We start from the raw sequence: 11,865 nt of genomic DNA, 5'->3' as shown, positions 1-11,865 counted from the left end.
TCTGGTATCTTTCGAGAGTTGACATGTTCAAAGTTTGACGCTTGTTTAAAACTTAAAGAGGCTGCATTAATAAAAGACAATGCAATGTGAAATTGCTCTGGACATAATTCGGTGAATGCATTTTGTGTCGGTCGCTCGAGTGGGAGAAATTTATCTTCTTGGATACCAAGTACCAACAGCCACGAGCGTGTTTCATGTTAAAGTTACGAAGTGTACTTCTGATGTCTGTTTTTGAGATGATGTAGACAATAGGGACTCGAATGTAATTACTCATTCCTAGGTTTTTGTCTTGGGCCAAAACGCAAAATGAAGCCCATAATGAAGAAACTGCGACGTAAGAGGAGTAAAACGACAACGCGAGCCGTCGTACGGCATCACCTTCGCCAGGCGCTCTCTCTTCAGTTCACGGAGCAAAATGTTCAGTACATTGAAGTTTCAATCAGCAAACCCCACTATCGATCACGATTTTAATAATTACAGCTTCAGCAGACACCATGGCTGCTCGCTTCATCGTTTGCCGTTATATCTGAGACCGCCGCTTCGATTTCGACGTCTGTCTGCGCAATCTGAGTATGCGGCGTCATCAGAGCCGTCGGTTTCGTCCCATTACACGACGTCCGTCGGGTCATCATCCTCTTCTTCTCTGCAGCTGTCGCAGTGGAACCTCACTCACCGCCACATCCTCGTGCTCAACGTCATTGCTTGCGCGGTAAATTTTTCTTCGATTTTTTAAAAATCAAAATAATTTTTATTCATCATTGTAATAATTTTTTTTTTGCATTGTTAAAATTTTTTATTTTTAGAAGTTTGATGTTGAATGTTACAAGTTTTGGCATTGGAGAAAATTTTATATTAGCTTCGTTATCACTAATTTATCATAATTGCGTAGTTATTAATTGAACCTGAGGGACAAAAATGAAAAAAAAAAACATGATGATTACTTGTTAATTTTGATTGATTTATGATTCTTTGCAGGCGGCAGTTTCAGCTACTTGGCTTTTCTTCTCTGCAATCCCGACTCTTCTGGTTTGTAATTTCTATCTTTACTGTTCTTCAAGTGAGTTTTGGATTTTTGCAAAGTTTTTATTATTATATTTATTTAGTAATTGATTTAAGTCTAATCCAGGCTCTCAAAGGAGCAGCGGAGTCACTAGAGAAGTTGATGGATGTCACTAGGGAAGAGCTTCCGGAGACAATGGCTGCAGTTCGGTTATCGGGCATGGAGATTAGTGACTTAACAATGGAGCTTAGTGATTTGGGGTTAGCATTATAAACTGAAATACTCATAAGAAAATCATTTCTAGCTAGTCCGACTCATAGGTTGAGTCACACCTTTTTTTTTTTTTTTTTTTGGGTACATGCAGCCAGGAGATAACCCAAGGTGTTAGGAGCTCAACTAAAGCTGTCCGCATAGCTGAGGAAAGATTGCGTCAGTTAACTAACATGAATCCATCAGGTTCATAGCATTTGAAATTAGATTCTTTGCTGTGAGTTTAGAAAGGGATTTAGAGCAATGAATTTTACTCCATCTTTACTTGATTAGTTTCGTCGCAGGAGGTAGTGAGCCAGAGAATTGGACCAACTAGTCCTCAATTGGCTAGGACTGCGAGGGACATAAGGGAAGGAATTGTGCAGGGCCGTGCAATCTTGCGAATGTTTTTCACCCTTACCCAATTTTCAAGGATGGCCCTTAACTATTTTGCTAATCGTGCTAAGAAGTAGATTCATATATGAAAGCATTATGGTGAGAAACATCAGAATTTTCTTCTGTAAAGATATCTCTTCCGTTAGCATTTTCAGTCAGGTTGTTTGTGGATTTTCATGTTTTTGGTTGTTAGACTATGTGATGCTAGGGAACTAGCAGCCATGGTGGCAATATGAGTTCTCTACTCCTTTCCTTTTTTGGTTTATGTAGTTAATTTGCTGCCATGTTGTCCAGGCATGTAATGGGAAATTTTCTTGTTCATCTCTCTTTTAATCAACTAACATACTCTGATTGACATATATCTTTAGTTGCTCACTGGAGTTCTTGAAGCTTTTGATATGTTGAAAATGTGATCTTTGCTGCTTGTGATATCTATATTTATATATTTTCGTTTTCGTTTTCGTTTTATTCATGCTTCTAGGCATCGATGGTTGTTAGAAAAGTCTGACTTATTAGTATGCAAAGTTTTTGTTTAATTACAAGACATAGTATCGTGTCATGAACAGCCATTAGCAGTTGTTATTTTATCGAAATCCTCAAATCCAAACTCTACTTGCTACTCAAATAGAGAAAAGAAAGTGGTTACCGAAAGCAAAGTAGAACCATGAGAGAAAAAAAGTGTTTTGTAGATAAAGGGAGAACGACGATTATTAGTATTTGTCTAATGGGTAGCAGAATTAAAGATAAGACAGGGCATTAGCTAAAGCCTAAACATGGTTTTGGCAGCATATCAGATTTGTGTTGATTGTGAAAGGATTTGGAAAGCACTAGCAAGATCGTGTGATTTCATGTCCTGTTGACGGTGTACTGTGTTTTGAAAATTATTTGAATTCGAGAGGATTGAAGTACCGTGTTAATTTTCTTCGAAACCTTCTTTAATTTTGTTGAAGGGTAAGTGAAATATGGAATTTTCTTTAGAGATTTGAATTTGACTTTCAAGATTAGAAAGTTTCATGCTCTTTAGCTATATCAGATAGCAACTTAAGGCGCTTGTCTACTTAAAAGTTTAATGGGAAACCTTCAGTGAAGATAGGATTTAGGATTCACAGCTTCCTATTGGTTACAGAATAACTGGCAAATTCTAGGAGCTCTAATTGCTGGGATCCGGGAAATGATAAGAGCTTGGGAATTGATAGAAACAAGAACTTGAAGGAACAAAACTGCAGTGCTACGGTTGTTATCCTTTATTAATTTCTGTAGCCATCACTGGGGTCTCTTCTTTGCTACCTAGTTCAGGTCCACGACATTAAATAAGACTAAGCTTGGGACACGACTACAACGCATCAGATGCATCAATGCATCAGAATTTTATGATAAAGATGGAAAAATCATGCACTATTTGATACAAAATTGGAGAGAATCAACGGTTATAAAAGAAGCTGCTGAGTACTAATAGAAAGAAATTGACACCATTCTTGGTCATAAACAATAAATATATGACATTAAATTTTCCTATTACTTTCTTTGTTTTATGTTTTATATCTACTGTCACATTCAGCTTGTTAGTTAATGTTGCACGTAAAATTGTTTTTTTCAATATGATCAAGTGCATATTAAAATAACACGTGAGGGTATTTGTCACACTTCTGCTGGCCATGCATGTAATCGCCACCATCTCGAAATGACCTTAAGGAAACTGTTAGCCGACATATATACAAATTCCAGTGAACGCAAACAATTTTCATTTCTTGAATTTCATAATTACATTTAAAGTTATCGAGGTGCCGTAAATTTATAAGTTGTTGTATAAAAAAAAAAAATTACGTATAATAAATATAATTTTTAAAATAATTTTATAAAAATAGTAAAGATATTATAATTTTTTTAACATACAAGTGGTAAATTAACTTAACTTTCAAATACTTAAAATTACAATTCCCTAATCTCTCTATAACAAAAAGGGCTTTAATGTAATTAAACATGCTAACAGAAGTGTATATTGTCCTAAAGCGGAGCCAATAACTAACACCTCCAAGCTGACGTGGCGACAAGGGCCCAATGATGCCAGCAGAGCACCAATTCAGCCTGCCGTTTCGCCACGTGGAACCCACCCACCTGGACCTTGGCAAGCAAACATTCTGCCAGAAAATCGGCAAATTGGCTCAGCTGAACTGGCCTCATCCCCGCGCCGGAAAACACCTCTCTCCACGGCGCCACGCGCCTCCCCGCCACCTCAACAGCCGCCATAATCTTCGGCCGAAGCAAATGCGTTTCAATCTTCCTCGCCCAGTCTCCGGCATTCATCGCAGCCGCAGCAGCATCGAGTGATTCAAACACCATCGTGTAATACTCAAGGCTGGTGACGAAGTTCCTCCGAAACGAAAACGGCGCCGTCGTCCCACTCCCAAAGTCCCCCCACGCTTCATTGTCAGTAAAAACGACGACGTTTGGAGAAATTCTGCGGATATCAGCGACAAAAGCCGCAACAGCCGCAGCGTTGTCAGTTGAATTTCCGCCCAGACGGCGAAATACAGTTGGAGATAAGACGACAGCTAATTTCTCACCGTCCATTAACTTAACCGCTTTGAAAGACAACATCTCGAACGACCGTGCGGGCACGAAGTCCACGTGGAGCCCTATCCTGAGTTCTCGCGCGAACTGAACGAGGTTGGCTTTGACGAGTCTTGTCTCGGTGACGTAATCATCGGGAACAACAGCCGTGATGCGAAGTGAAGTTGAGTAGTTAGAGTGACGGGCAGCCGCTGCTTTGTCGGCTATTTCTCTCATGAAAGAAGCGTACTGGCCGCCGAAACCGATGTCAAAGTCTATGACGTGAATCAACGGTGGCGATCCCGATCCGCGGTCGAGGAAGAGGGATTCGAGGAGGGCTTGAGTGGTTGTGAAGTGAGTGAACATGGGGATGGGTGAGATCGCAGTGAAGGCCTTGTAAGCTCTGACAGATTGAATGATCTCTGGCCAAGATGACGAGAGATGACTTGTCGGCCGAGTTAGCCCGTTGAGCAGGCTGAGGAGGAGTGAGCTGAGAGCTTCTTTGAAAAAGATCGCGGCTCTTTGGAGCGGCTTCCCTGCAGCAACTACTACTGGTGGTGAACCTACTAGGTTTTGACTGTGATTGAGGCGGGCCAATATCATCTGAGCCACTTGTAACTCGTTCGAGTCGAGGCACTCTGCAGCTCTGATAAGCTCTTCTATATAATTATAATCAAATTCAAACCCTCCGCCCAGGTTATTCATGACGATCATATTGTTGCCGTTGTTAGAAACTGCATCAGGATGATGATCAGGGAAGTTATTATGATATTGAGTTGTCGATGATGATAAGGAAACGACGTCGTCAGCTGCTGGAACATTGAAATTAGAACTAAAATTGAAATTAAAATCAGATTGCTGCTGATGATCAATGGAATCATCATCAGTACTGATCGGGTGGAGGTGTTGAATTTGTAGCTGTGGAGCAGCAACATCGGAAGAGCAGTCGTCATCTAAGCCGCCGAGGTCCTTGATGAAAGATTCCCAGTCCATGGTACGCAGCATATGCTCGTCCCTGTCCCACTCAGGTATAGGGCTCGGACTCCGGCGAAGTTCAAGAACCGATGTGGGTTCATAGCACTTGCTGCCGCTGTTCGCTGGGCTCGTAATATTTATATTATTGGTGGTATTGGGACGACGGCTGTGAATGTTATTATTATTATTATTACTAACACCGCCGATGCTTCTTGCTATGACGTTGACGCTGTTGATGATGTTGATGTTGTTGTTGTTTGGAGAAGAAACACGTTCTGGGCTCTGCTGGGATTGGCTGTTTTGTTGAGATTTTAGGGGAACTCTCATAGCTATCTATCTAGCAATAGCTTCTTCTGCTTTTGCTTTTGCTTATTGAGTGGTGTAGTTGTAGTTCTAGTAAACGTTTAAACAACTAAAGAATGATGATTGTGGCTTTTCCAGGGTTATGATTGTGGCTTTTTATCTTTGCGTGTGCATGGGTTTGCCGTTTGTGTGTGTGTGTGTGTGTGTGTGAGTGTGTATGCAAATGGTGGATGACACATGTATTGTCATACATGACCAACATGAATGGACACGACTGATCAGTCTCCTCTTTTATTTTCTCTTTCCTTTTGAAGCTTCTAAATCAAGCCATTGCTTTGTGGGATTCTTATATAGCTTTAGTTCCCTTTTTTTTTTTTTTCTTTTTTTCTTTTTGTGTGTTAACACAGTTCAGTTCTCTCTATGTATTGTACTAGCTATATCGTCCTCAACCGTTAATTAATCTCATATCATTAATAATATTTTGTAAGTATTATCAAAAACGGATTGGTTTAATTATTGAAGCTTTACAGAAAATACAAAAATGATGTATAGACTTATGTTATTAAATGGATCCATGCATGATACTACCGTGTTTTGGGAGATGCAAGGGAGAATAGTTTAAGATTCTAATTAGTTATCGAATTTTTTGGTACTCATATCTATGTACTTCTTCCGGATTTCGTCAAATCATCACATGGGTTTTTTTTTTTTTTTTGGGGTTAAATTATAAATTTTTCTAATGCACTACATCACTGATATAATTTTTATTATGATGATCTTTCTCTCTCATCATTCCTTGGAAACAAATTTGCATATTCTTGTAATTTTCAGATCGTTATTTCTCTCCAAATTTAAACTCAGACAACCAGTTAAATAAGTTTATTAATTTGAGTAACACTCCGTGAAGCCCGAGAACGAACAAATATATAATCACGGTAAAAAGAAAATACTGCTTGCATTTTCAAAACCCTCCATATGGAACTGAGTAGAATGAATGAAAAATGATAAACGACAGCCGCAACTCAAACCCCTTGAAGGACTTTTCTACCGGTAAAGGACAAACAAGTCAAAGAGTGAGCAGTGAAGCCCTATATGGACGGCCAAAAACAAGCACCACCAGCATTCTAGCAATTTTCAAATCATCGCTAAAGTAATTTGCGGCTTAAAATCCACTTTTTTAAGCTTTTACTCTCACATAGATTTCTAAAATTCTTCCCACATAAATTTCTAATTTCCCTAGCGTTTTCAACATTACCTTTGAGCATAAATGTATATTAAATCTATCAAAATGTACTCCTACAACTTCGCATATTATCAAAGTTTGTATATCATCCGTTTACTCTCGCTTTTTTTTTTTTTTCAATTTACAGTATGGATTCACTAAAAAATAATTGTAATATTTTCATTTCAAAGACAGAAACTCCAATCTTATGGTTCTGTAGATCTTTTGTTTTTATGAAAAGAAAAGATTCCATAGATATAAGTTTCTTTATACAATTAAGGTCCAACTAAGGTACATTTAGGGTACAATCAAATAATTAGAAAAATGACAAAATATAAATATTTAATTATACTCAGGCTGTAGAATATGATATCCCTGGTATTACATAATCACAACTTGTTACCAATTATTCTAATCTTTATAAAAATATTTGTAATATTTAATGGCTAACTATATAATTATGTATTTGTGTGTGTCATCTAATATGAGAAATTTTAGAATACATCTGTTGTATTACAACTAATTAATGCATGCATGACATGTGTAATTGAGTTTAATACAACCACCACTTGCATGATAGTTTACAAAATAAATACACACATGTCATGACATTATTTGCTGTTGTATAGCTGACATGATACAACAGATGTATTCTAAAATTTTTCCATCTAGTAGAGGCCGAAGATTTAAAATCTCATTCACATGAGTGTGGAAATGATTGGGTTGGTGTTAAGTAATTAATTGTGTGCACATGTAATTGTGCTCAAATCCGGATGGAGTTAAAAGACGGAAATTAATGTAATAAAATTCATATTTTTCTTATCTTTTAACTATATACTTTCTGTATTTTTAATGCTTGCTAGTCATATGCTTCAGCATGAGATTTCCTCTCGTTAGCCATTGATAACTTGTTGATTGGACTCTGAGGTTATTTTCTCAAACGTGATTTATGTTTTCTCATTCCTATAGAGAGAATAATTATGTAGCAGCTAGTTTGGCTAATTTGCACTTCGGTGTGATACTTTTTTCTTAATGAAGTGATCCATCTAGTGATATTCGAAATTTCTTTTCTCAAGATGCCAATAGTTTCCTTAAGTGTAAGTTCAGTCAGTCATGCTTATTATATGGTTTTTCTATCTTTTATTTTTCTTGCCTCTCCTTATAAACTTTTGGGCTATAGTTAGTTATTGTAAGGCGTAAAGCTCATTATGTACCCCTTAAATTCTCTATTTCTATTTCTATTTATTCTTTTTCTTTAAATTAATAAACGCCTTCTTTGAGGGTCCTATTTATTATTGTAATATATATATATGAAAAAAGAAAAAAGAAAAAAGAGCAGGTCTCTTGAAATGCTTGGTTGGAGGGAGTTACGTACCCAAAGTTATCAATTACTATCCGCACATGAAAACAGAACCCAAAAAAAAAAAAAAAAAAAAAAGGGGAAAAATCTAAAAAGTTGATGGAAATGTGGAATTCTAGTTGACAAGACAAGTGACCTCACAGCGGGTCCCACAGTTGACGTGGTAGTCAGAAAGTGTGAGTCGATTGGCCATTAATTTGGGACCCACATGCGTGGTAACTTTTGTCGGATATGCATGAATCACAAATCAGCGCGTAATAAACACGCCCACGTAGGATTATTATATCTACATTTGCCTTCGGCAGCGAAGTGAGAGAAAGCAAAATCGGAGAAGAGAATATGTTCTTCAATGGTGATAGCTACGAGCTATATACATAGATTTACAGATTTTTATACATTAATGCCTTTATTATTTAATATTTATTTCTTGATCTTTTCCATTTTTATATACCCAAAGCCTACACCTTTCTTTTTTCTTTTTTCTTTTTTCTTTTTATTGAACTTTACAAGAGAATTAAAGCTTTGCCCACCTCCAAAAAGATGTATTAGAGCCTTTTTTTTCCCTACTACAAAATATCAATAATATAAATAATATCTATCTCTATATTCTTTTGTGCGTTGTGTATCACTTATGTCACAATCAAGCTTATAGAGTTTAGTTTAGTTTAGTTCAATTTAGTTGTACTCTATTAATAAATATTAAGTTATATATGTATATAATTAAAAATACCCTACGGTTTTTTGCATGGTGTGAACACAATTTGTTTAAGGGATCCAATGCAAGTAATAAATTGCCAAATGCCAAATCGTTCAGTCTATGCGGGAATCAATGATTAACTTTTGAGTATATAATTATTGGTTCAAGTAACCTGTAAAGGATCATGCAAAGGTCCCCTTTGGCAGTCAATGGGGTTGTCGAAAGTATAAAGAAAAAAGTTTTGAAACCCTACAACCATTATCGTGAGATGTGTTTCAAGTTTGGTCCAGTCATTTTTAAGTAGCTTAATTATACTGATTACTCGTGTTTAAGTCTTAGAGAAGATAGGATTAAAAAATTAATTTAAATTTTATCTATTTCTTACCTTAGAAGGAAAAATATATATATATATATGAAGTCGCCAATGAAAAACCTTCAAGAATTAGTGTAAAAATTAAAAATATAGGATTTAGAAAATTCATGAACATGCATGCACTTTTTTTTTTTTTTGGGTCTATGCATAGATTCTAATAATATTAACATATTATATAAAAATAATTTGTTAATACACACACTATATATACTTAGCAAAGAACTTATCCATGTGTTTTTATTTATGTATTTTGTTTTTAGCTTGGAAAGGCCAAAAAAAATTAAATATCATATTATGTATATATATATTAAGAAATGATACGCAATCTAATTGACATCACATATTCCGAATTCCTACCACAATATTCTCTCAATCCGAAAAATTGAAAGAAACTAACCAATGTTTGCTTAACATCTTTAAGCGTGAAAAATGAATTTTTTTTCTTGAGGGCATGATTAACGTTTAAAGCAGAAGTATTTTTTGGAGAACATTTTTACAAGTCAAATACTTAGGAGTTAAGGCTAGAAAGCAGAGGAGGCCGAACGCGGTGGAAAAGAGAGAGAGAGAGAGAGAGAGAGAGAGAGGGCAAGTAGCTTGGAGCGCACAAAAGATGTTTTTGAGATTCTAATTGAAATGATTTAAGTGTAAAGATGAGTGTCCATCCATACACCCCACTCCCAAAAAGAGATTAAAAAAGCAAACCAAATGAAATGATAGTGGCTGGCTGGCGGATCTTCTATCTTCTGTTTCAAAAGCTACCGTTTATTGGGTCCTTTTCCAATATGGGGATCATTTAGGATACTTTGGGAAAAAAAAAGAAAAACCCTAGATTCAATTAGTTAATATATCTTTATTTACATTAAAACATGTGAAATAAACACACCATTTAAGAAATCCTAGGTTCTTATTAAGAAAGAAAATTTGCTTAATCAATATCAAGAAAAATAATAAACATTCACCACAAGGGCGATATATCAGTTTTCCATTAATATTAATACAATGTTTGTTGTTAACTAAAGTGTGATATTCAGGGGATCCGATAGTAGTACCTTAACCACAACTGTTGATATATATTTTCAAATTAATCCTAGATGAATACAATTTTAATTTTTTATACGTGGCAGTGGCATGCTCTCTCTCTCTCTCTCTCTCTCTCGGTGCTGTTTCGTGGACCACTATAATGGACTGCATAGTGACGATCAAATGTAATAATATATGTGGTCTAAAATGAAAGGGTTTGTGTGTGGGCCGCTCACTAAAAGGAATGCGACCTGACAAACCCAGATGGGCCAATTGGTTAAGAAGGAGTTCTCATAAATGGCCACACTCAACTGTCGTTGGAGAGTAATTATAATGAAGGATGAAATATGCATACGAGATGGTCCAACTTAATACATTTGAAATGCGCAGCACCTACAAAGTCAAATCTTTTAAGTAAATTCCAAATTTTAGTAAATGTCCAAAACAACCTTGCATCTATAATTAAAAGATACTTCGCACTGAAGTGAAAAGCAGCCTTTTCTTAATTTTCTTTTTTTTTCTTCTTTCTTTTGTCCTATTTGTTATTAAAGGAGTGATGGAGTTTTATTTGCTTTTTTTATGCATACCATCGAACCATTTATTTTCTCAAATGTTTGGTAGAGTGATTTTTTAAGTAATTCTTTTTTTAATCTAACCATCAAGTTCGAATTGCAGAGAAGATATGAAGTTAAAAAATTAATTTAGAGTTTATCTATCCTCCTATTTTTTTTTTTTAAAAAAAAATAATAATACATAAGCCATTTGTTTTAAATTGTAAAACAAGTAAAAAAATTTGTTGCAAAATTATCTTATTGTTTAACAAGCATCTGCTTGATTTCTTCTTTTAATATTGTTATTTTTAAGATATTCTTGTCATATATACTTTTAATTTCCACATTATGTTTCTTATATTTTGGTAGTACTTATAATCTTATTTGTCTCACACCTTTATATATAGGGTGGGGCTATTTGAACCCACCAAACTACTCATTAAACCCACTTTCTAAATAAACTCATTTTCAAATTTTAAATTTTACTCAATAAACCTACTTAAGTACCTAATGTACCCTTATTGAACCTAATTTTTATAATAGTATTGATTTTACTCATTAAACCTATTAAATTCATTTATAAACCCTTGATAAATATTTCACAATTTATTATTATTATTATTATTATTATTATTATTTAAGAAAGTTTTTGCCTTTTGCCCAAGCTTCTCCAACTGGAGGTGAGATTCCATTGATGCTGAAGTTTAGAATCCGATCAAGAGGAGAAGTTGTGGGAAAGCTGGTGAAGATAGCACACAAGAAGAAAATCTCCCACCCTTTAGTCATAGACAATCTCACCACCAAGCCCATCAAGTTCAAGAAGAATGTATGCACAAATGATTGATCAGACTGAAAGTTGATTGATGAGTTATTGAGTTTATATCAGATGCTCATGTTTTTTTTTGTTTTGTTTTTGTATTTTCTAGATTGTAGGCCTGGGTTTCTTCCACTTCATAAGAAAAAAATGAGATGTATTCATATGTATTCCTAATTCAAACTATTGTCAATTTTGTTTTGTTCCTCCATAAAAACTCTTGATTGATTATGATTTAACGAAAATATGATTAGGGTTTGATAAAACTGTATTGAATATAAAGATGGGTTCAAAAAGTAAAATTTGTATTTTTATTTTTTATTATATTTTAATGTCCATAACTGTAATTTAATTT

The 11,865-nt window shown here is 35.3% G+C and overlaps 2 protein-coding genes across 3 annotated transcripts; one reads left to right on the top strand and one right to left on the bottom strand.

The window, feature by feature from the left end:
• Positions 1-217: 217 nt before the first annotated feature.
• LOC102630931 (hypothetical protein) lies at positions 218-2,004 on the top strand. 2 transcript variants are annotated; one of them, XM_006493782.3, is made up of 5 exons: positions 218-709; positions 976-1,026; positions 1,127-1,260; positions 1,365-1,456; positions 1,555-2,004. In XM_006493782.3, exons 1-5 carry the CDS (start codon positions 416-418, stop codon positions 1,584-1,586), a joined length of 603 nt encoding a protein of 200 aa, XP_006493845.1. In that variant the 5' UTR covers positions 218-415; the 3' UTR covers positions 1,587-2,004. The 2 variants fall into 2 exon arrangements, with proteins under 2 accessions (XP_006493845.1, XP_006493844.1); XM_006493781.4 differs by having other exon boundaries at positions 1,544-2,004.
• A 1,477-nt stretch (positions 2,005-3,481) lies between these two features.
• On the bottom strand, positions 3,482-5,634 carry LOC102630630 (scarecrow-like protein 15). The gene has a single exon (XM_006493780.4). It carries the CDS (start codon positions 5,495-5,497, stop codon positions 3,668-3,670), a length of 1,830 nt encoding a protein of 609 aa, XP_006493843.1. The 5' UTR covers positions 5,498-5,634; the 3' UTR covers positions 3,482-3,667.
• Positions 5,635-11,865: the final 6,231 nt, after the last annotated feature.

Source organism: Citrus sinensis, chromosome 7 (assembly GCF_022201045.2).
Source record: "Citrus sinensis cultivar Valencia sweet orange chromosome 7, DVS_A1.0, whole genome shotgun sequence".
Taxonomy (NCBI): Eukaryota; Viridiplantae; Streptophyta; class Magnoliopsida; order Sapindales; family Rutaceae; genus Citrus; species Citrus sinensis.
This window is presented reverse-complemented; position numbering and strand designations above follow the sequence as displayed.

What these genes read in the sequence shown, in the direction of transcription:
- LOC102630931 (XM_006493781.4), top strand. Translation starts at nt 416, where the DNA reads ATGTTCAGTACATTGAAGTTTCAATCAGCAAACCCCACTATCGATCAC. An exon ending in TCAACGTCATTGCTTGCGCG is followed by an intron (nt 710 to 975) that starts GTAAATTTTTCT and finishes GATTCTTTGCAG; the next exon opens with GCGGCAGTTTCAGCTACTTG. An exon ending in CTGCAATCCCGACTCTTCTG is followed by an intron (nt 1,027 to 1,126) that starts GTTTGTAATTTC and finishes AGTCTAATCCAG; the next exon opens with GCTCTCAAAGGAGCAGCGGA.
- LOC102630630 (XM_006493780.4), bottom strand. Translation starts at nt 5,497, where the DNA reads ATGAGAGTTCCCCTAAAATCTCAACAAAACAGCCAATCCCAGCAGAGC.